This window comes from Elephas maximus, chromosome 7, assembly GCF_024166365.1.
Source record: "Elephas maximus indicus isolate mEleMax1 chromosome 7, mEleMax1 primary haplotype, whole genome shotgun sequence".
Taxonomy (NCBI): domain Eukaryota; kingdom Metazoa; phylum Chordata; class Mammalia; order Proboscidea; family Elephantidae; genus Elephas; species Elephas maximus.
Window position 1 is genome coordinate 126,844,626 of NC_064825.1, and position 25,726 is coordinate 126,870,351.

At 39.5% G+C, this 25,726-nt stretch overlaps 1 protein-coding gene across 1 annotated transcript in view; it reads right to left on the reverse strand.

The window, feature by feature from the left end:
* Positions 1 to 25,726, reverse strand: part of ATL3 (atlastin GTPase 3) — a 47,667-nt gene that overhangs the window by 14,865 nt on the left and 7,076 nt on the right. The window contains exons 2-5 of the mRNA XM_049892282.1: positions 15,910 to 16,124; positions 15,633 to 15,776; positions 1,932 to 2,036; positions 1,393 to 1,443 (exon numbers count right to left, since the gene is read on the reverse strand). Coding sequence (XP_049748239.1) covers positions 1,393 to 1,443; positions 1,932 to 2,036; positions 15,633 to 15,776; positions 15,910 to 16,124 — 515 coding nt within the window. The remainder of the gene's footprint in view (positions 1 to 1,392; positions 1,444 to 1,931; positions 2,037 to 15,632; positions 15,777 to 15,909; positions 16,125 to 25,726) is intronic.

Below are 25,726 nucleotides of genomic sequence, written 5' to 3' on the forward strand. Positions count from 1 at the left end.
GGCAGTTCAAATCCACCAGGCGCTCCTTGGAAACGATATCGGGCAGTTCTACTCTGTCCTATAGGGTCGCTGTGAGTCGGAATCGACTCGAAGGCAGTGGGTTTGGTTTTTTTGGGTTATATGCCAGGTACATACCTCTATGAAATTACCAAATAATTTAATCTCACCTGGATTATTATAATAGCTTCATAATCAATCTCACTGAATGCATTCTCGCTCCCCTACAATCTATTCTAAATATGGCAGCCAGATCCACTTACGTCGTATCAATCATTCCTCTGCTCAAAACCCTACCATGGCTACTCTTTTACCCAGAAGAAAAGCCCAAGTTCTTAAAATGGCCACAAAGGCCTGGCATGATCTGGACCTCACTGTCTTTCTGAGTTCACCGCTTAGCCTCCTCTCCATCACATCCTCCAAACCCACCCTCTGGTCTTCTAGCTGTTCTGTGAATCTGCCAAGCACACTCTACCTCTGGGTCTTTGTTCTTGCTGTTCCCTCTTTTATAGCACTTTTCCCCTAGATAATCTGCAGGGCTTACTCACTCACTTTCTTCTGTTCCCTGGTCAAATCAATGAGGTCTTTCCTGACGACCCCAGCTCCATCCCAGCAATGGATATACTGAGTATAGGACTACTACAAACCGAACACCTTCCTCCACATTTCAACCTTTTATTAAAAACTACTCTGTCCTCAGGAGCAAAAGAGAAAGAAGGAAACCAAAGACTCAGAGAAGAAACTAGTCTATATACTAACAATCTACATGAACCACAGCCTCATATACCCTGAGACCAGAAGGACTAGATGGTGCCCGGCTACCACTACCAACCATTTTGATTAGGGCCACAAGAGGTGAATTCTGATAGAATAGGAAAAAAATGTGAAACAGAACCCAAATTCTTAAAAAGTCCAGGCTTACTAGACCAGTTGAGACTAGAGGACTCCCTGAGACTATGGCCCTGAGATACTCTTTAAACTTGGAACCAAAACTATGCTTTTAGCTAAACAGATTGGCTCATAAAATAAAAAACATTACCCATGAGCACTGAGCTCCTTTAAAAATCATCTATATGAGACCAAGCCATCAACAGTTATCAAAAACAAAGATGAGAAGGTAATGAGACAGGGAAACTAATTACTGCAAACGGAACAACCAGAATAGAAACAATGAGAATGTTGAGGCCTTGTGAAAAATGTAACCAATGTCACTAAACAATTTGTTTAGAAGCTGTTCAATGGGAAACTAATTTGCTGTGTAAACGTCCACCAAAAATACAGTAAAATATTATTATTAAAAAAAAAAAAAAAACTACTCAGTCCTAAAATTATTCTCAGTCATAAAACTTTTAAATGATACATTATGATGTTAAAAACTTCATGAGGAACACATACCTGCAGCTGTTGAAGATCGTCTTCCTGAATGTTCTGGGACAAATTGTAAATCTAGAAAACAGAAATCCAGCTTGACACCAGTCTGGCTTACTTCAACAAAATCTCAAATAAGTCTAAAATTTTATACAATTAAAGATGTACACATAACCATCTGAGACCTGTTCAAACAATAATAGTAGTTGTATTTGGAAAACGATACACATAAGGCTAAAATCATAAAATTCTTCCTTTATAGTTTTAAACATGTTTTATCCTAAGTTCTTACCCAAATCTATATTTTCTACAGGACATAATTAGTATAATTTCAATTTCCATTTTTCAGACATTTCTTAGAGCATTTTATATATAGTTAGGACCAAAGTGGAAAAAACAGTTTAGCTCTTTCTTGAGCTTTTAAGAGCTTAACTTCGGTCTACAGTCTAAAAAGAACATTTACATTTCCATCAGAGGAATTCTGATAGCAAAATAGTAACTGAAACTAGATTCCTCCCTTTATTTGATTTCCTCTGCAAAGTGTTTTCCTCATCAAGCGGCTTTACCTGAACAGAACTAGTCATGGTGCTTAGAGCAAAGATGGTGGCACAATCTTTCACCGTTGACTGGCTGTCGAATGCCCCCTGGGTGTCCATCAGAATAACTGCAACCTGAAAAGAAAAGAAAATACCAATGAAAAAGGTTGAAGTAAGGAGAAAAGTATAGTTAACATTTAAATGAGCCTTAAGTACACACACATAGGTTCTACTGGAAAAGCACAATTATGTGTATGCTCTGCTTTGACCAAAGAACTTTGCTGGAGAAGACTATCTGCTCTGACCTGGTGCGCAGGTACAAAACAGAGGCATACAGACCAATACGGAAAGAAGGAAAAATCACCCCATCAATCAAAACAGCTAAAGAAGTCCATTAGTTTATCCACTCAGCCATTCAGATTAATATTTTTTGTTCGAAAACAAATTAAAAATACCAATTTGACTTAAGGATAGTCCAATAAAAATAAAACAAAAACAGATATTTTGGGCAATTGCCTGCAAGGCTATGTTTCTCTCTCAAATTTCTAGGGTTTTCTGGTTGTTTAGTAAAAGAAAATTAGTATTTACTGTAACTTTTATAACAGAGTAACTACACCAAAGATGCCAAATGAAAGCAAGGAGAATCCCAGCTATTATTGTACTCTATAAAATATAACGAGGCTTAATGAAATCTTATGCTTTCCAACATGGCTAATGGATCTAACCTCTCCACCCTAAAAGTGAGATTTATGCAAGACATGAAATAAGATACAGTCTCTTACTGTCCTTATACAATTTGTTACAATTCAGTCATATGACTTAAAAATAAAATTTCAAATTTATGCATAACATAACTGGTTCCAAGACAGGATAGGGTTAAATATGTTCAGAAGGGTAACTAAATTCATCAACAAGTGCCTGACTCTTTGCCAACACTTGACTCATTGAAATAGCCAGCAGAGAAACTTTCTATAAAGCTCTATTGAGTCTAAGAGGAGGAATGTCATACGGTAAATCCCCAAACATAAAAAAGTTAAAAAAAAATTCAAATTGCCAGCTTTTCTGTTAGCAACCAAGCGCTTAACCACTGAACCACCAGGGCTCATGGTAATAAATACAAATGAAAATATTATAAGCTTATTTTTATTCTTAGAAATAATTGTCAATGATTTAAACTCAAGTTCCATTGGTCACATTAATTATGAGTTAATTTTCATATACCAAATTCAAAATTGTGGTGTGTATATATATATATATATATATATATATATATATATATATATATATATATATATATATATATATAAATTGTGGTATAAAATATATATATAAATTCAAGCAAAAAAGGGATCTCTGCAGAAAAGAAAGATAAACCTAAACCAAATAAAGTTTCCACCCTTAACATACTGAAACCTGATGATAAACAACTCGTCTGGTCTTTGGTCACTAATGTTTAATGTGTCAAATCTATTCTTGAGACGGTCTCGATACGCATCGATATAGAATAGTGAGGAATCTGTGAAACATTTCATAACATGGAGGAATCTGGAATTACGGAATCAGCATTATGCTGAGTGAAATTAGTCAGTTGCAAAAGGGCAAATATTGTATAAGACCACTATTATAAGAACTCGAGAAATAGTTTAAACAGAGAAGAAAATATTCTTTGATGGTTATGAGAGTGGGGAGGAAGGGAGGGTAGGAGAGGGGTATTCACTAATTAAATAGTAGATAAGAACACTTAAGGTGACAGGAAAGACAACACACAATACAGGGGAGGTCAGCACAACTGGACTAAACCAAAAGCAGTTTCCTGAATAAACTGAATGCTTCCAAGGCCAACATAGCAGGGGCGGGGGTTTGGGGACCATGGTTTCAGGGGACATATAAGTCAATTGGCATAATGAAATCTATTAAGGAAACATTCTGCATCCCACTTTGAAGGGTGGCACCAGGGGTCTTAAACGCTAGCAAGCAGCCATCTAAGATGCATCAATTGGTCTCAACCCACCTGGATCAAAGGAGAATGAAGAACAAGGACACAAGGCAATTATGAGCCCAAGAGACAGAAAGGGCCACATGAACCAGAGACTACATCATCCTGAGACCAGAAGAACTAGATGGTGCCTGGCTAAAACTGATGACTGCCCTGACAGGGAACACAACAGAGAACCCCTGAGGGAGTAGGAGAGCAGTGGGATGCAGACCCCAAATTCTCATAAAAAGACCAGACTTAATGGTCTGACTGAGACTAGAAGGACCTCGGTGGTCATGGCCCCCAGACCTTCTGTTGGCCCAGGACAGGAACCATTCCCGAAGCCAACTCTTCAGACATGGATCAGACTGGACAATGGGTTGGAGAGGGATGCTGGTGAGGAGTGAGCTTCTTGGATCAGGTGGACACTTGAGACTGTGTTGGCATCTCTTGCCTGGAGGGGAAATGAGAGGATGGAGGGGGTTAGAAGCTGGTGAGATGGACACGAAAATAGAAAGTGGAGCAAGAGAGCAGGTGGTCTCAATAGGGGGAGAGTAATTGGCAGTGTGTAGCAAGGTGTATACGGGTTTTTGTGTGAGAGACTGACTTGATTTGTAAACTTTCACTTAAAGCACAATAAAAATTAAAAAAAAAAAAGAAGCCATTGGTCTGGCAAAATTCTATCATGCAATCTCCAGTGTCTCTTCTGTCACGAAGGCCATATTTTCCAACTACCAATCCTTCTTCGTCTCTAACTTTTGCATTTCAATCGTTAGGAATTACTAATGCATCTTGATTGCATGTTTCATCAATTTCAGACTGCAGAAATTGGTGAAAATCTTCAATTTCTTCATCTTTGGCCTTAGTGGCTGGTGCATAAGTTTGTATAATACTCATATTAACTGGTCTGCCTTATAGATGTATGGATATTATCCTATCCCTGACACTGTCGTGATCTTGAAATATTCTTTTTCACGATGTGATGTCATTCCTCTTCAATTTGTCATTTGTAGCATAGGAGACCATTTGACTGTCTGATTTAAAATGGCCAAAACCAATCCCTTTCAGCTCCCTAGCCTAGTATACTGATGTTCATGCGGCTCCATTTCATTTTCCATGACTTCAATTTTCATACTTCATATATTCCACATTCCGATTATTAATGTATGTTTGCAGCTGTTTCTTCTCATTTTGAGTCGTGCCACATCAAGCTTTACTTCATCTATGTCATTAAAGTCAACTCTACTTCAAGGAGGCAGTTACTCCTCAGTCGTCTTTTGAGTGACTTCCAACCTGAGAAGATCATTTTTCAGCACCGTACAATACAATGTTCCCCTGCTGTTCATAAAGTTTTCACTGGCCCATTTTTTTTCAGCAGTAGACCAGAGATCCTTCTTCCTAGTCTATCAGTCTGGAAGCTCAGCTGAAACCTGTCCACCACGGGTGATCCTGCTGGTATTTGAATACCAATGGCATAGCTTCCAGCATCACAGGAACACGCAAGCCCCCATAGAACAAAAAACTGACAAAATCCACTCAAAAACAGATTTTCTGCAATGAACACTAATGACTGAAGACCAGACACAGGACATCATACATAAAGACAGCAAAAGGTCATTAAAAAGACAGGAAAGAAAGAAAAGACCAAAATGATGGTCAGAAGAGATTCTTTAAGTTGTTCTTGAATGTAGAGTAGTTAGAGCAAAAGAAAGAAATGATGAAGTAAAAGAGATGAACTGAACATTTCAAAGGGCAGCTGGAGAATACAAAGTCAAGTATTCTAATGACATATGCAAAGACCTGGAGACAGGAAACCAAAAGTCAAGAACACGTTCGGCATTTCTCAAGCTGAAAGAACGGAAGAAAAAAATTCAAGCCCTGAGTTGCAATATGGAAGGATTCTACAGGGCAAATACTAAACGACACAGGAAGCATCAAAAGATGGAAGGAATACAGAGTCACTGTACCAAAAAGAATTGGTTCATGTTCAACCATTTCAGGAGGTAACATAGGATCAAGAACTGATAGTACTAAAGAAGTTCAAGCTGCACCAAAGGCACTGCCGAAAAACAAGGCTCCAGGAATTGGTGGAATATCAATTGAGATGTTTGAACAAATGGATGCAGCACTTGAAAAGCTCACTTGTCTATGCCAAGAAATTTGGAAAAAAGCTACCTGGTGAACAGACTGGAAGATACGCTATTTGTACCCATTCTAAGGAAAGGTGATCCAACAGAACAAGGAAATTATCGAACAATATCATTAGTATCACATGCAAGAAAAATTATGCTCAAGATAATTCAAAAGCAGTTTCAGCAGTACATCGACAGAGAAGTGCCAGAAATCCAAGCCAGTTCAGAAGAGGGCATGGAAGGAAGGATACTATCGCTGATATCAGATGGATCCGGGCTGAAAACAAAGAACACCAGAAAGAAGTTTACCTGTGTTTCATTGGCTGTGCAAAGGCATTTGACTACATGGATCGTAACAAATTATGGATAACATTGCTAAGAATGGGTATTCCAGAACACTTAAGTGTGCTCATAAGGAACTTGTACTTACACCAAGAAGCAGCCGTTCAAACACAACAAGGAAATACTGCATTGCTTAAAGTCAGGAAAGATGTGTGTCAGGGTTGTTTCCTTTCACCATACTTATTCAGTCTGTATGCTGAGCAAATAATCTGAGAAGCTGGACTATAGAAGAATAACAGGGCATCAGGGCTGGAGGAAGACTTGCTTAACAACCTGCAACATGCAGATGATACAACTTGTTTGCTATAAATAAAGAGAACTTGATGCACTTACTGATAAAGATCAGGGATCACTGCCTTCAGTATGGATTATACCTCAACAGGAAGAAAATAAAAATCCTCACATCTGGACCAAAAAGCAACATCATGATAAATGGAGAAAAGATTGAGACTGCGAAGGACTTCCTTTTACTTGGAGCCGCAATCAACACCCATGGCAACAGCAGTCAAGAAATCAAAAGACACATTACACTGAGCAAATCTGCTGCAAGGGTTCCTTTTAAAATGTTAAAAAGCAAAGTTGTTACCTTGAGGACTAAGGTGTGCCTGACCCAAGCCATGGTGTTTTCAATCACCTCATATGCATGTGAAAGCTGGACAATGAATAAGGAAGATTGAAGAATTGATGCCTTTGAATTATGGTGTTGGCAAAGAATACTGAATATACCATGGACTGCCAGAAGAATGAACAAATCTGTCTCAGAAGAAGTACAGCCAAAATGCTCATTACAAGCAAGGATTGCGAGATTTCATCTCACATACATTGGACGTATTATCAGAAGGGACCAGTCTCTGGAGAAGGACATCATGCTTGATAGAGTAGAGGACCAGAGAAAGAGAGGAAGACCCTCAAGGTGATAGACTGACACAGTGGCTGAAACAATGGGCTCAGGTATAACAATAATTGTGAAGGTGGTGCATGACTGGGCAGTGTTTTGTTCTGCTGTACACAGAGTCACTACAAATCGGAGTGGACTCAACAGCACCTAATGACAACATAAAAATGATAGACATAGGAGGCTTTATCCCACCCACACTTAATCCATTTTATGATGAAGACACTGTCACACTATATGAACAATCAAGAATAATCACAGCTGGGACAACTGGATATCACATGCAAAATGAATGATATTGGACCCTTTCCTCACACTATATACAAAAATTAACTCCAAGTAGATCAAAGACCTAAATGTGAAAGCTAAAACTAAAAATCTTACAAGAAATAGGAATAAATCTCTATGACGCTGGATTAGGCAATGGTTTCTAGGTGTAACAGCTGAAGTACAATGAAAGAAAAAACAGATATAAAATTTTTGTGGTTCAAAGGACATTATCAAGAAAATGAAGAAGCAACCTCAGAATGGGAAAAAATATTTGTAAAATATATACCTAATAAAGATCAAGGATACAGAATATATAAAGAACTTTCAGAACATTAACAAGAAAAAGATAAAAAAAACACAAAGGGCGTGGATTTCTCCCCAGAAGATATACACAAACATATACACGAAATGATGTCCAACATCATTAGGGTAATACATATCAAACCACAATGAGGTATCACCTCACATCCACTAGGATGGCTACAACAAAAAAGACAGACAATATCAGGTGTTGCCAGGAATGTGGAGAGAGTAGAGCCTTGGGCATTGCTGGTGAGAATGTAGACTGGTACAGCCACTTTAGGGAGTAGTCTGGCAGTTCCTGGAAAAGTCAGACAGGGAGTTAACCACGTGACATAGAAACTCCACTCCTAGGTATTCACCCAGGAGAACTGAAAACATATGTTCACACTTACGTTCACAAATGTTCGTAACAGTATTATTCATAATAGCCAAAAAGTGGAAATAACTCAAATGTCCACCAACTGATGAAGAGATAAATAAATGTGATATGTCTACACAATGGAATACTATTCAGCCATAGGAGGCAGTGAAATACTAACATATGGTACATCACAAATGGGTCATGTGGGCATGGGGCTAAGCCGGGAAGCTCAGACACAAAAGACTCACACTGTGTAATTCCATTTTCATAAAATGTCCAGAATAGGCAGACAGAGCCATGGAGAAGGAAAGTAGGTTAGCGGTTGCCAAGGGCTGGTGGAAAGGGAGAATAGGGAGTGGCTGTTAATGGATGCGGAGTTTCTACTTGGGGGTAATGAAAATGTTCTGGAACTAGGGCAGGGAGTAGAGAGCAGGTGGGGACAGAAAAGGTGGTAATAGGGAACCCAGGGTTGAGAAGGAAGAGTGTTGACATGTCATGGGGTTGTTAACCAATGTCATAGAACAATGTGTGTACTAACTGTTTAATGAGAAACTAGTTTGTTCTGTAAACCTTCATGTGAAGTACAAAAAAATTTTAAATAAAAACAAACAAATATTTTAAAGTTTTAAATTAGAAAAAAGAAAATGTTCTGGAATTAGTGGTAATAGTTGCACAGCCTTGTAAGTACACTAAAAACCAATGAATTGTACATTTAAAAAGGGTGAATTTTATGGCATGTGAATTATATCTCAATTTTTTAAAAAAGAGCTTATCATGGCATATATTTGCTAACTATAACAATGAAGCTAAATAGAGGAAACAAGGGGAAATACCAAAAACAAAGTCTTTGAAAAAAGAGAGTCATTATATATACCTAAATAATGCTCTGGACCACCACTCATCAGTCAGTTTGCCATACTGTGGTGGCTTGAGTGTTGCTGTGATGCTGGAAGCTATGCCTGCCTCAAATATCAGCAGGGTCACCCATGGTGGACAGGTTTCAGGGGAGCTTCCAGACTAAGACAGACCAGGAAGAAGAACCTGATGGTCTACTTCTGGAAAAAACTGGCCAGGGAAAGCCTTATATATAGCAGTGGAACATTGTCTGATATAGTGCTGAAAGATGGACCCCTCAGGTTGGAAGGCACTCAAAATACGACTGGGTAAGAGTCGCCTCCTCAAAGTGGAGATGGATGTTAGTGACACAGATGACATAAAGCTTTCGGAACCTTCATTTGTTGATATGATATGGCATGACTCAAAATGAGAAGAAACAGCTGCAAACATCCATTAATCATCGGAACATGGAACGTACAAAGTATGAATCTAGGAAAACTGCAGGTTGTCAAAAATGAATTGGAACTCATAAAGATAGATGTCCTAGGCTTACTGAGCTAAAATGGACTGGTATTGGCCATTTTGAATAGGACAACCATGTGGTCTACTATTCTAGGAATGACGAATTGAAGAGGAATGGCATCGCATTCATCTTCAAGAAGCACATTTCAAGGTCTATCCTGAGGTACGATGCTGTCAGTGATAGGATAATATCCATATGCCTACATGGAAGACCGGTTAATAGGACTATTATTCAAATTCGCACACCAACCACAAAGGCCAAAGATGAAGAAATTGAAGATTTTTACCAACTTCTGCAGTCTGAATTAATCGTACATGCAATCAAGATACACTGATAATTACTGGTGACTGGAATGCAAAAGTTGGAAACAAAGAAAATATATCAGTAGTTGGAAAATATGGCTTCAGTGACAGAAACCATGCCAGAGATGACATGATAGAATTTTGCAAGACTAACCACTTCTTCATTACAAATACCTTTTTTCAACAACATAAAAGGCGACTATACACATGGACCTCACCAGATGGATACCCAGGAGTCATACTGACTACACCTGTGGAAAGAAAAGATGCAGAAGCTCAATATCATCAGTCAGAACAAGGCCAGGGGCACACCGTGGAACAGACCATCAACCGCTCAGTTGAAGCTAAAGAAAATTTTTAAAAAGTGTGCACTGGACTGGACCAAAAGCAAAGAAGTTTCCGGGATAAACTGAATGCTTCAAAGGTCAGTGGAGCAAGGGCAGGGGTTTGGGGACTATGGCTTAAGGGGACTTCTAAGTCAATTGGTAAAATAATTCTACTATGAAAACATTCTGCATCCCACTTTGAAATGTGGCGTCTGGGGTCTTAAATGCTAACAAGCAGCCATCTAAGATGCATCAATTGGTCTCAACCCACCTGGATCAAAGGAGAATGAAGAATACCAAGGTCACACCATAACTATGAGCCCAAGAGACAGAAAGGGCCACATGAACCAGAGACTTACATCATCCTGAGACCAGAAGAACTAGATGGTGCCCGGCTGCAACTGATGACTGCCCTGACAGGGAGCACAACAAAGAGCCCTGAGGGAGCAGGAGAACAATGGGATGCAGACCCCAAATTCTCATAAAAAGACCAGACTTAATGGTCTGACTGAGACTAGAGGAATCCCGGCGGTCATGGTCCCCAAACCTTCTGTTGGCCCAGGACAGGAACCATTCCCAAAGACAACTCATCAGACATGGAAGGGACCGGACAATGGGTTGGAGAGAGATGCTGACGAAGAGTGAGCTACTTGTATCAGGTGGACACTTGAGACTGTGTTGGAATCTCCTGTCTGGAGGGGAGCTAGGAGAGTACAGAGGGTTAGAAACTGGCAAAATCATCACGTAAGGAGAGACTGGAAGGAGGGAGCGGGCTGACTCATTAGGGGGAGAGTAAGTGGGAGTATGGAGTAAGGTGTATATAAGCTAATATGTGACAGACTGACTTGATTTGTAAACTTTCACTTAAAGCACAATAAAAATTATTTAAAAAAAAAAGTGTGCAAGAGCCAAAATATGACCCTCAGTATACTCCACCTGAATTTAGAGACCATCTCAAAAATAGATTTGACATACTAAACACTAATGACCAAAGATACAGAACCAAAATACAACCTTAAGTATATCCCAACTAAATTTAGAGACCACCTCAAGAATAGATTTGACACTTTGAACACAAATGACCAAAAACCAGAAGAGCTGTGGGATGACATCAGGGACATCATACATGAAGAAAGCAAAAGGTCATTAACAAGACAGGAGAGAAAGAAAAGACCAAAACGAATGTAGGAGGAGACTCTGAAACTTGCTCTTGAACGTCTAGTAGCTAAAGCAAATGGAAGAAATGATGAAGTAAAAGAGCTAAACAGAAGATTTCAAAGGGTGGCTCAAAAAGACACAGTAAAGTATTATAATGAAATGTGCAATGACCTGGAGAGAGAAAACCAAAAGGGAAGAACACGCTTGGCATTTCTCAAGATGAAAAACTGAGAGAAAAAATTCAAGCCTCGAGTCATAATTTTCAAGGTTTCTATGGGCAAAATATTGAACGATGCAAGAAACATCAAAAGAAGATTGAAGGAATAAGCAGAGTCACTGTACCAAAATGAATTGGTTGATGTTCGACCATTTCAGGAGGTAACACATGATCAAGAACTGATGGTACTGAAGAAATAAGTCCAAGCCGCACCAAAGGCACTGGGGAAAAACAAGCCTCCAGGAATTGACAGAATACCAATTAAGATGTTTCAACAAATGGATGCAATGCAGCAAGTGCTCACTTGTCTATACCAAGAAATTTGGAAGACAGCCACCTGGCCAACCGACTGAAGAGACACCTCACCAAAGAAGACAGAGAGATGGCAAAGGAGCATATGAAAAGACGCTCAACATCATATGTCACTAGGGAATTGAAAATTAAAACAATAATTAGATAAAGCTACACATTTTTCAACAGCTAAAATCCAAAACGCTGACCACCAAATGCTGGTGAGGGTGTGGAACAACATAAACTCTCGTTCATTGCTTGTGGGAATGCAAAAACGGTACAGCCACCTTGGAAGACAATTTGGCAGTTTCTTACAAAGCTACACAAAGTCCTGCTATATACCAGCAATCGCGCTCCTACACACTTACCCAAGTGAGTTGAAAACTTATGTCCACACAAACACCTGCACACAAATGTTCGGAGCAGCTCTATTCGTAACTACCAAAAACTGGAAGCAATCAAGATATCCTTTAGTAGGTAAATGGATAAACAAACTGTAGTATATCCACACAATGGAATATTACTTACTGATAAAAAGAAATAAGCTTTCAAGCCACAAAAAGACAGGGAAGAATCCCAAATACATATTGCTAAGTGAAAGAAGCCAGTCTGAAAAGGCTACTTACTGTATGATTCTAACTATATGATATCCTGGATGATGCAAAACTATAGCGACAGTAAAAAGATCAATAATTGTCAGAGGTTCATAGGAGGTGAGGGATGAAAAGGTAGAGCACATGGTATTTTAGGGCAGTGAAGCTATTCTGTATGATACTATAATTGTATATACATAACATTATGCATTTGTCAAAACTAACAGAATTGTAGAACACAAGGAGTGAACCCCTATGCAACCTATGAACTTCAGTTAATAATAATGTATCAATATTGGCTGATCCATTGAAACAAACGTATCACACCAATGCAAGATGCTACTAACAGGAGAAACTGGAGGGAGGGGGAGAAGGAGTATTTGAGAACCCTCTATACTTCCTCCTCAATTTTTCTGTAAACCTAAAACTGCTCTAAAAATAAAGTCTGTTAATTAAAAAAAAATTAACACAGCATCAATTAGCTGTGGGATTGGAGTCCCCAAAGAGAATAGGGTACAAAAAAAATTTGAAGAAATAATGGTTTCCAAAGTGTCCAAATTTGATTAAAGTCATAAATGTGCAGATCCAAGAAGCTCAACATAACCCAAGTACAAGAAACATAAAGGGAACTACACCAAAACACAACATAATGAAATTTCTCAAATACAGTGATAAAGACGAAATCTTAACAGAAAACAAATAAAAAAGAAATATTTTGTCAGAAAATCAAAAATAAGGGTAACAGCAGATTTCCCATGAGGAACAATGTCGACAAAGCCAGTGAAGCAACATCTCTAAAGTACTGAAAGAAAAACTGTCAACCAAGAACTGTATACCCAGTGAAAATATTTTCCAAAACAAAAGTGAAACAAAGACTTTTTCAGACATATGGAAGTAGGGAGCATCCACTGCCAGCAGAGCAGCACTATGAGATATATTATAGGAAGTCCTTCGGGCAAACCAAATGGAAATATGGACTGATACAAAGGAATAAAGGGCACAATTATAACTACATGGGTAAACATATAACTTCTTTATTATTTAAATGTCTTTCAAAGGTGACTGTTCAAACATAACTAAAAACAATGGTATTAAAGTAACACGTGTGACAAAAATAGCATAAAAGCTGGGAGAAGTGGAATGTCAATTATACATCAATAAAGACGTTAAAAAGTTAAAAGGTTGAAGAGAATCTCTGATGGAGCAGGAGAAGAGTGGGATGCAGACCTCAAATTCTCATAAAAAGACCAGACTTAATAGTCTGACTGACGAGACCCCAGAGGTCACGGGCCCTGGACCCTCTGTTAGCCCAAGACAGGAACCATTCCCGAGGCCAACTCTTCAGACGGGGGTTGGACTGGACTATAAGACAGAAAATGATACAGGTGAGGAGTGAGCTTCTTGGCTCAAGTAGACACGAGACTATGTGGGCAGCTGCCCTCTGGAGGGGAGATGAGAAGGCAGAAGGGGACAGGAGCTGGTTGAAATGGACACAGGGAATGCAGGGTGGAGAGGAGGAGTATGCTGCTGTCTTATAACGGGGAGAGCAGCTGTCTCATAAAGGGGAGAGCAGCTAGGAGTACATAGCAAGGTGTGTATAGGTTTTTGTAAGAGACTGACTTTATTTGTAAACTGTCACTTACAGCACAGTAAAAAAAATTAAAAGATTGAATAAAATGATATCTAAAGATCTTTTCCATGAAAAACTTGCCAGTGTTATATTTCAATATAACTCCTTACTCGCCTTATTCTTTAAAAAAAACAAAAGTGTTAATTAACATCCCCACTTTGCTGCATATTTTTTTTTTGTATTGTGTATATATCCATAGGAAAAAACTAGAGGGTTTTTCAATATACGTTCTTCTTAAACCACACAAAAGAAGAAAGAAATATAAAAGAATTTAAAAGGCACAAATTCACGAGGAAAAAGAATAGAAGATGGGAAAACAGTAGTCAAGTGTTGTGCATCCACTCTTCAGCTCCAAAATATTGATCAACTTAGCATTTCGGAAAAAGCTGAGACTGAAGCCTCGGAAGGGAGTGCAGAATTAAAAACCTTAAGCCCTGGAAAACCTCAGAAACTGGAGGCACAAGTGGCTGGAAAGGCACGTGTCAAGGATCGAATTGCATCCCCCAAAAGTATCTGTCAACCAGGATGGGCCATGATTCCCAGTATTGTGTGACTGTCCACCATTTTGTCACCTGATGTGATTTTCCTATTTTATCAATCCTATCTCTACGATGGCGATGAGATGGGATTGGCAGCAGTTACGTTAATGAGGCAGGGCTCAATCTACAAGATTAAGTTGTTTCTTAAACCAATTTCTTTTGAGATATAAAAGACAGAAGCAAACAGAGAGATATGGGGACCTCATACCACCAAGAAAGCAGCACATGGAGCAGAGCATGTCCTTTGACCCGGGGTCCCTAAGCTGAGAAGTTCCTAGCCCAGGGAAGACTGATGACAAGGAGCTTCTCCCAGAGCTGACAGAAAAAAAGCCTCTTGGAGCTGGCAAGCTGAATTTGGACTTCTAGCCTCCTACTGTGAGACAATAAACTTCAGTTTGTTAAAGCCATCTACTTGTGGTATTTCTGTTACAGCAGCACTAGATAAGTAAGACAACATGCTTGTAGGATGGGGCTAAAATCAGAAGGAATGGGTTCATGTCTGTTTAAGGAACTGACTGTCATACCCCCAAGTCCCATCCCGTACTTTCGGAGAAACATGACTTGGCCCTCTCGACCCCTACAAAGAGTTTATGGAGAGGCCGAATGACAGGGGCTCTGCGCTTGTAGGTTACTAGGGCTGTAGGTTATTAGAGTGCAAGGTAAGACGCCTACTGATAGGTGTAGGAGCAAGTGACTGCCTGCCTTCTGAACAGTGAGATTCCCTAGGGCCCTTTCTCTGTTCAGCTCCCAAAACAATAACGGCCAGGCCTATGCCACTCAGACAAGACTAAGATGAAGAGCAGAATTAACGTCTAAAAAAGTTGAAAACAAAGGCCATTGTCAATACGGCACATTACAGTTATTCTAAGCTCTATGGTACTATTTGGCAGTTTAAACTATATCTGTGTATTATTTTTACCAACCATGTACTTCTATCGCTTTGATAAAAATTAATTTTTAATTAGATTAACACAGTATACATAAAAATTCTCATTTTCTTGTTGTTTTTTGTTCAGTTAATTGCTTTTCTTCCTTACCTTTTTTCCACCTGGCTTCTCCACAGTGAAAACTTCACTCCAGATCTGAATCCCAGTGGTTTCTGGGTCAGAGCCTCCTCGCCATGAAAATCCCGTTAATGGTTCTTCTGAGTCCCCCAACCAACTAGAATGGCCACCTTCCTTCTGCAAAAGAAATAAGAAATTTCTAGTAAATCTTAAATGAGTAAATTTACACATCAAAGATAATCCATGAGCTTATCTTGCTCTTTTGGACAAAAAAAGTGTCATTTTCTGGGATGAAATAATTCTACCTTACCTGAAAATATAAGTATCGTAGCATGAAGTCCAGAAAGAAGGACTTGCCCTTTCGGAAGGCACCAGCCACTGACAGCACCACCACATCAAGATCTCGGATGTGGTCCTGCAACAGGACGCTGGCCAAGGCTTTCTCTTCTAGTTCAAAGGAATGCTGGTCTTTCTGAACACAAACAACCTGCACTGGACCAGGCTTTTTGTGCTCCATGGTATCACCTATGTTCATGCAAAGATAAAAAATAGTTTCAAATATTTTAAATACATATTTTGAACATGGGGAGAGCAAAAAGTTCTTTAAAAGGATACAAAAACACTAACCATAAAAGATAATGATGACAAATTGGACTTCATTAAAATTAAGAATTGTTGTTCAATAAAAGACGCCGTCTAGAGAGTAAAAGGGCATACCATAGATGACAAAAAAATATTCACAATACCTACACCCAAAGGACTCATATCCAAAATCAATACAGAAGCCGGTAAGAAAAAAACAAACAATTCAATTTAAATAATAACAGCAGAAGGCTCTGAACAGGCACTTCACCAAAAAAGGATATTCACAGGGCCCATAATTCTATGAAAATACTCCCATATCACTACTTATCAGGGAAACGTAAATTAACACTACAATATCACAACTTGCCTATCGGAATGGCTAAAATTTAAGACTGACAATACCAATTATAGGAAAGGATTTGGAGATCTGGAATTCTTATGCATTCTGATGGGAGCATAAATTTGTACGGTATTCCACTGTGGAAAACTGTTTGGCAGTATGTACTAAAATATACCTATGATCCAGCAATTCCACTCCTAGGTGTATACCTAAGAGAAATGAACGCAGAGGTCCACCAAAAGATACATACTAGAATGTTCACAAATAGTCCAAAATTGGAAATAACTCAAGTGTTCATCAACATGTTGTTGTTAGGCACTGTCAAGTCACTTCCGACTCATAGCGACCCTTGTATAACAGAACAAAACACTGGCCGGTCCTGCGCCATCTTCACAATCTTTGCTGTGCTGGAGCCCACTGTTGCAGCCACTGTGTCAATCCATCTCCTTGAGGGTCTTCCTCTTTTTCGTTGACCCTCCACTTTACCAAGCATGATGTCCTTCTCTAGGGACTGATCCTTCCTGATAGCATGTCCAAAGTACATGAGACAAAGTCTCACCATCCTTGCAAGGAGAATCCAAGGAGCATTCTGGCTGTACTTCTTCCAAGGCAGATTTGTTCATTCTTCTGGACGTCCATGGTATATTCAATACTCCCCACGAACACCTTAATTCAAAGGCATCAATTCCTCCTTGGTCTCCCTTATTCATTGTCCAGCTTTCACACACATATGAGGTAACTGAGAATACCATGGCTTGAGTTAGGCATACCTTAAATACCTTAGTCCTCAAAGTGACGTCCTCGCTTTTTAACGCTTTCAAGAGGTCTTTTGCAGCAGATCTGCCCAGTGCAATACGTCATCTGATTTCTTGACTGCTGCTTCCATAGGCGTTGATTGTAGGTTCAAGTAAAATGAAATCGACGTAGAAACAGTAAATGAACTACGGTACAGTAAAAGCTGTTGAGAGCCAGAACTTGACAGGACTGCCCGGTTTTTCCAAATATTGTAAGCTTTCCACCTTGGACAGGGTGCAGTCTTACCACTTTTCCATCACTCATTTTAGTGGAATATATTTGAGTTTTCCTTTTCTCACAGGTTTCAGCCTTACACAGGTTCCAGCTTTCTCAAGTTTTACTGTATATTCCTACAATGGAATATTATATGGCAAGATAAAAGAACAAACTACTGATCAATGATCAACAACATGGATAAATCTCAGATATTATGTTGGGCAAAAGAAGCCAGACAGAAGAATGTATACTGTATGATTCCATTTATATAAAGTTCAAGACCAGACAAAATTAAGTGATAGTGAAAGCAGACAGAATAGTAGCACTTTGGTGGAAAGGGGGTACTGACTAGAAAGGGGCATGAGGATGCCTTTTAGGCTGCTGGAAATATTCTACATCTTGATCTGGGTGGTCTTTATATGGGTGCTTGGTAAAGCAGAAGGTCAGTGAAAAAGAGGAAGACCCTCAACGACATGGACTGACACAGTGGCTGCAACAATGGGCTCAAACACAGCAATGATTGTTTAAGGATGGCACAGGACTGGGCAATGTTGCGTTCTGTTGTACACAGACAGGGTGGCTATGAATCAGAACTGACTCAATGCCACCTAACAACATGCATATGTAAAAATTCATCAAGCTGTATACTTAAAATCAAAGCACTTTCTTTATTTCATGTATGTTATACCTCAATAAAGTAAAGCAACTAGAATTTTTTTAAAAGAATACACATGTGCACACACATATATACAATACATGGCACATAATTTAAAAGGTAAAAAAGGAGCTAGAAAAAAAATAATCTCCCATCCTACCCTCCAGATATCTAGTTCCCTTACACAGAGGCAATTAATATTGCCAGTTTCTAGTCTATCATTGCAGAGGTAACCAATATTATTAAAAGGATATTTTCATAGCACAAAGATCAACATTCATTCAAAGAATGAGTTCAAAAAGCTACATATGCATAAAAAGCAAAAGTAAATAACTGTAATAGCCGTCCCTTACAGCATCTTTTCTAACTGCCCGGTACTGCTAACCCCTCTTACATACATTGTGTTCTTGATCTTCAGAACAACCCTAGGAATAAATAATACTGCCTCATTCTAAAAATAAAGAAACTGAAGCTTACAAAGATTCAATATCTTGCCCGACAGGTCCTGGACATAAGCTCAAAAACATCTCTAGGTAACTGTGTTTTACAGCTCATCCTATATAGTAATGGTCAAAGTTTTAGGGGCATTTACTCCCACAGCTCAAAATTAAGAACGAGCAGTTTCTCTATGAAAGGTGAGAGCACAAGGACATAAGTTCTTTTATTTTCTATCTTAATAATTATTTATTTTAATGTGTTATAAAACACCAAACCCATGTTTTCATGGGTTAGTACTCCAAAGAAGGCTAAATTTAAGAAGTGAATCAACTTAAAATAAATTTAAGGACAAGTATTAATTAAAGGACAGTACCTATAAACCATAACCCACTGCTGTCGAGTCGATTCCGACTCACAGCAACCCTATAGGACAGAGTGGAACTGGCCCATACGGTTTCCAAGGAGCGCCTAGTGGATCTGAACTGCTGACCTCCTGGTTAGCAGCCATAGCTCTTAACCACTACACCACCAGGGTTTCCAAGGATAGTACAGACAGGCAGATATGGCCAAAACCACAAGGGCAGTCCCCAGATGAAGCACTGGACACTGCAGACAAAATGACTGACTGCCGGACTACCCTTTAAAAACCAAAAAGACCAGCTGCTGTCGAGTCGACTCCAACTCATGGCAACTCCCTGTGTGTAAGAGTAGAACCGTGCTCCCCTGGGTTTTCAGTGACTGATTCTTCAGAAGCAGACTGCCAAGCCTTTCTTCTGAGGAGCCTCTGGGTGGACTCCAGCCACCAACCTTTCAGTCAGCAGCCTGGGTAGACTCTAACCACCAATCTTCCCATTAGCAGCCAAGGATGTTAACCTCTTGCACCACCCAGGGACTCCAAAGCTACAGGAATTGCTGTTCACTTTTTATACTTACAGTCTATGACAGCAACAAAAGGATTCTTGACACTTTTAGCTTTTCGTAGACCATTAGAAAACAAGTTACAAATACAGGTTAAATGTCACAGCATCATTATAATAAATGTCCACTAATGATTTTCCTTCCCACTGTCACCTACAGAGTCACTATCAGTCGGAATTCACTCACAGCAACAGGTTTGGTTTGTTTGTTTGGATGCCTAGATTAAAAAGGAAACTTCTGTGAATAATCTTTTAGGGTAGGGTTCTTATTGCCACAGCAGCAGGTGAATCCAAGACCTAAAAACCTTTGGTTTTTTATAAAAGAATTAGAAGAATTTACCAACACCTTCTGGATAAGCCACAACGTTAAGTACTGTGCAGTACACAAAAAAGTACAAAACAAAGCTCCTGATTGTGGCAGAGAGACCTGGTTGTTCCAACATCTTCTTCTCCCTCTTGCTATGGTTAAGAGATTTTTAGGTGAGCAGACAAGTGCCCTAAAAAAAACACATTTCCTATCCAACCTTGTAGCTAGGGTATGATCATGTGAATAAGTTCTGACCAATGCAGTGCTACGGGAAATGATACAAACAGCTTCCAGGTCGTGTCATTTCCCCCTTTCTGTTGGCTGTGTGTAGAAGTAAGCTGTAGTGGGACATCCTGGGCCAGGCACATGAGGGCAACACCCTTGAAATATTGGAGCAACAAGAAAGGCAGCTCTAGGACTTCTTATAGCCCAACTTGCATACTGGTACACTTCTGTGTGAACGAAAAATAAATGTCTCCCTTGTTTAAATCACTTCTTTGGTCGTCCTTTCAGATATGGCCAAAGCTAGTAACTAATACAATAGTCCCCCAAGGCTTTACAATTAAGTTAATGATGCCAACTCTTTCAATTTCATCTATTTCACTATTCAGGTTTGCTGACCATTGTGATATATGGACACAGCAGACACACAATAAACAACTATAAAATGAATGAATGGTAGGCACTGTAATACAGTCGAAGACCGCAATCCTAAGGATGCAGGTGGCATTATCAGAGCAACATGCATGAAAGATAACGAGGGCTACAGGAAGATGGAATAATCCGAGGACAAAATGTGTGCACTTGTGCACAGTGAGTAGCATTTCAAAAGAAGTTGAAGACCACCAAGAAGAAAGGTTGGAAAAATACTAAAGCCTTTACTCATCTCCTCTTTCTGCCTAGAGCACAGTGCCCAAAAATAAGAGAATTCGGCTATGTTTAGCTATAGGGAGCTTGGTGAATCCTACACTTCTCTTCGCAACAGTAGTCTGAGCACTGTTACCTACACCCACAAGGTTAAAAACAATCTTGTTCACTGACAGCGTTCTTTTGGTTTGGGTCTACCTAAGCAAGAAAAAAAGTTAGCTACATATATTACCAGTAATTCAATTTAAACAAATGGAGCTGCTCGCTTTTCACATCATCTTTATCTCTCGCTTCCTAAAGACAATGTGACTCTATTTCTGATCTTCCGCTCATTCCATTTCAGGTGTCGTTTAAATATCCTTTACTTAGCAATCCTCACATTTCAGATTCCCCAGTCCCTTAGATCCCTTAATCAAAACTTTAGGACCCTCTCCTATACCATCTCACCATCCAACCTCTTTTGCCTGTTAGGATGATCATTCAAGTCATCATCCTCAGGTGCTGGTTTGATGTCACCTCATCCCTTAGGGCTGCGCTCTTCTACTTCATTACAGTACGTAAACATATCATGGCAGTGCACTACATAAAAACTATTTTAAAAGATTCTGGTCGATGAATCAAAGCTAAAATCTCCATCCTATAAATCACAGCCTTTCAACTTTCTCCCCATTGTCCTATTTCCTCTAATTCCTTATTCTCCTCATCCTCCCAGACAAATTTATTCTCACTGGTCTTTCTATAGAAACCCTGGTGGCGTAGTGGTCAAGAGCTACAGCTGCTAACCAAAAAGTCAGCAGTTCAAATCCACCAGGCACTCCTTGGAAACTCTATCGGGCAGCTCTACTCTGTCCTATACGGTCACTATGAGTCAGAAGTAACTCGAAGACAGTGGGTTTTTTTTAACGTATACTATTGGGTTTAGTCCTCTCCGTAGTCTTAGGAAACTACTGTTCTCCCTATTTTAGATACTGGGACTAAATGTTACAATTTCCCTACTACCCAGGTGCTCCCAGCCTGGGTGATAAACATGATTATATTGTAATGAGTGGAATAATAAAAACCAAAAAACCCATTGCCATCAAATCGATTCCAACTCACAGCAACCCTACAGGACAGGGTAGAACTGCCCCACAGAGTTTCCAAGGAGAAGCTGGTGGATTTGAACTGCCAAAGTTTTGGTGAAGAGCTCGGCTTTTAACCACTGTGCCACCAGGGCTCCACGCAGTATACATAAAGTGCCTCAATAAAAACCAGTTTCTTCCCTTCCAACTCCCATTATTCTTTCTCTTACTGCCAAACTCCTTGAAGGTATGTTTTCATCCACTGCCGCTGCTTGCTATCTACCCAATTCCCTTCCTAATCCCTTACAATGTGGCTTTCATCTCAGTCTCTACTGAAACTATTCTCCAGTTTATCAATGACCTCTCTTCCCAAACTCAACACTACCTCTCTAGAACACAACTGCCACCTGCTTCTAAAACTTCTTTAAAAATAAAATAAATTCTTGGACTCTTATTATTTAAGGGGTACCTCTCTGTCTGGAGCAGTAAAAAAAAAATTGGAAATGGACAGTGGTGACAGCTGTACAACACGGTGAACGTGATCAACGTCACTGAATTGTATACTTGAAATAGCAAATTTTTTGTGATTATTCTACCATAATAAAACCCTTGGACTCAGTGACAGCACACGTTCCTAGCTCTCTTCCCAATTCTTCGCCATCTCCTTTTTCTTTTTTCAGCCCCTGTGGATATACACCAGCACTCTGTTTCAGTCTTCTGCAGTTTTCCTTCACTCCCTCCATGGGCTCTTTATTCTTTTAATTTCAACTATGCCCTCTATAATGATAACACAACTTCATTAGATGTCTAACCTGCATTCAGGTCCAAGTGTACAACTGCCTAAGGGACAGATTCACCTGAATGTTTCACCACTGCCTCAATCTCAGGGGTACTATGAGGAAATATACTGCCCTGAGAGTCAAGAGACAAGTTCCTGTTCCAGTTCTACTACTAACAACCTGTGTGATTCTGGGCATGTTGAGTCTTCGGTCTCATCTGTCAAATGTGTTTAACCTCTAGAAACCCTTCCATTACTGATTTTACAAGTCTGCATTTCATAATGCCAAAATGGACCCTCTCAGTTACCACGTTTCTCTTAATTCCCCACTTTTCAGTCCCTATGACTAAAACTTTTGCCCAACTTTATCTTCCTAACTACAATGTGTCACCAAGTCCTGTAACTTCTTCCATGACTTAAGCTCCCGTTCTGACAAAAGTTACTCTAGCAAAACAATACGTTTAGGAGAAAGACCAGAATTGGATTAGGCCATTTTCTAGAGCTAGAATTCAATGGCTCTTCAATAAATTGACAATTTCCTGGATATTTAAATTGCCCCAACTTGCCAGTTGACTTGGTCGCCCCTTAGCTTAATTTAAATTGTACAGATCTGGCTAAAGAGTAGATCAAAGTTTATATGACTTTGTAAAAATTGTAACTAATGTCACGGAACAATCTGTACAAAAACTGTTAAATGAAAACCTAATTTGCTGTGTAAACTTCCACCTAAAACACAATAAAATGTTACTTAAAATAAATTTACATGATTGACGTAACTAGTCACTGAACTGTACACATGAAAAGTGAATTGGCAAATGTTGTATTACATATACTTTTACAATAAAAAAATGATCATTAAAATATTAAAGTAACTTTTCAATAAGGACACACAAAAGGGTTTGGGGGTTTCTGAGTTTTTTTTCCCTAACTGCAGTGAAATTACTCTCACCAGAAATAGTAAACTCTGGAAATCTACTTGCAGGGATAAAACTAGAAACACCTTTAAGTGGCCTTGCATGCCTTCTCCCATTTACAGAACCAATTATTTTCCAAAGTCTAGATCTGCATAAGAAGCCCTGGCAGTGCCGTGGTTAAAGCACTCATCTGCTAACAGAAAAGTTGGCAGTTCAAACCTACCAGCCACTCCACAGGAGAAAGATGTGGCAATCTACTTCCGTAGACATTTACAGCCTTGGAAACCTTATGGGCCAGTTCCACCCTATCCTATATAAAAAAAACAGTCATCATGAATCGGAATCAACTCACTAGCAATAGGTTTTATCTAGATTTGTATAGTGGAACAATTAATACCATGCTTATAGGTTTTTTTTTTTTTTATAGGTAGTCCCTGACTTACGACAGGGCTCCAGTCCAATGACTCTGACTTAAGTCGGTTCTGAGGTTAAGCCAAATACTTTTTTTTTTTTTTAAGTTTTCCTTACTATAGCCTTTTTTTTTAAATTGTGAAATAGAAACATTTATGGGCTTCCCACTTTCAGATCCCCTTTTCTTCTCTATCTGCCTCGATGTCTCCTGCCCTCTTTTTTTATTTTTATTGTGCTTTAAGTTTACAAATCAAGTTAGTCTCTCAAAAATTTACTCTCCCCCTAATGAGACAGCACAGTCCTTCTCTCCACTCTCGATTTTCATGTCCATTCAGCCAGTTTCTGAGCCCCTCTGCCCTCTCGTCAACCCTCCAGACAGGAGCTGCCACATAGTCTCATGTGTCTACTTGAGCCAAGAAGCTCACTCCTCACCAGTATAACTTTCTATCCCATAGTCCAGTCCAATCCCTCTCTGAAGAGTTGGCTTTGAGAATGGTTCCTGTCTTGGGCTAACAGAAGGTCTGAGGTCCATGACCTCTGGCGTCCTTCTAGTCTCAGTCAGACCATTAAGTCTGGTTTTTTTATGAGAATTTGAGGTCTGCATCCCACTGCTCTCCTGCTCCCTCAGGGGTTCTGTTATGTTCCCTGTCAGGGCAGTCATCAGTTGTAGCTGGGCACCATCTAGTTCTTCTGGCCTCACGCTGATACAGTCTCTGGTTTATGCGGCCCTTTCTGTCTCTTGGGCTCATAATTACCTTGCATCTTTGGTGTTCTTCATTCTCCTTTGATCCAGGTGGGTTGAGACCAATTGATGCATCTTAGATGGCCACTTGCTAGCGTTTAAGACCCCAGATGCCACTCTCCAAAGGGGATGCAGAATGTTTTCTTAATAGGTTTTACTATGACAAGTGACCTATATGTCCCTTGAAACCTTGGTCCCCAAATCCCGGCCCCTGCTATGCTGGCCTTAGAAGCGTTCAGTTTACTAAGGAAACTTCTCTGCTTTTGGTTTAGTCCAGTTGTTCTGACCTCTCCTGTATTGTGTGCTGTCTTTCTCGTTATCTAAAATAGTTGTCTACTCTCTAATTAGTGAGTACCCCTCTCCCTCCCCACTCTCATAACCATCAAAGAATATTTTCTTCTCTGTTTAAACTATTTCTTAAGTTCTTATAATAGTGGTCTCATACAGTATTTGTCCATTTGCAACTAATTTCACTCAGCGTAATGCCTTCCAGATTGCTCCATGTTATGAAATGTTTCACGGATTCATCATGTTCTTTATCAATGCGTAGTATTCCATGGTGTAAATATACCCTAATTTATCCATTCATCCGTTGATGGGCACCTTGGTTGCTTACACCTTTTTCCTACTGTAAACAGTGCTGCAATGAACATGGGTATGCATCTATCTCTTCGTGTAAAGGCTCTTATTTCTCTAGGATATATTCCAAGGAGTGGGATTGCTGGATTGTATGGTAGTTCTATTTCTAGCTTTTTAAGGAAGCGCCAAATTGATTTCCAAAGTGACTGTACCATTTGATATTCCCACCAGCAGTGTATAAATGTTCCAGTCTCTCCACAACCTCTCCAACATTTATTATTTTGTGTTTTTTGGATTAATGCCAGCCTTGTTGGAGTGAGATGGAATCTCACTGTAGTTTTGATTTGCATTTCCCTAATGGCTAATGATCCTGAACATTTCCTCATGTATCTGTTAGCTACCTGAATGTCTTCTTTAGTGAGGTGTCTGTTCATATCCTTTGGCCATTTTTTAATTGGGTTATTTGTCTTTTTGTAGTTGAGTTTTTACAGTATCATGTAGATTTTAGAGATGAGACGCTGA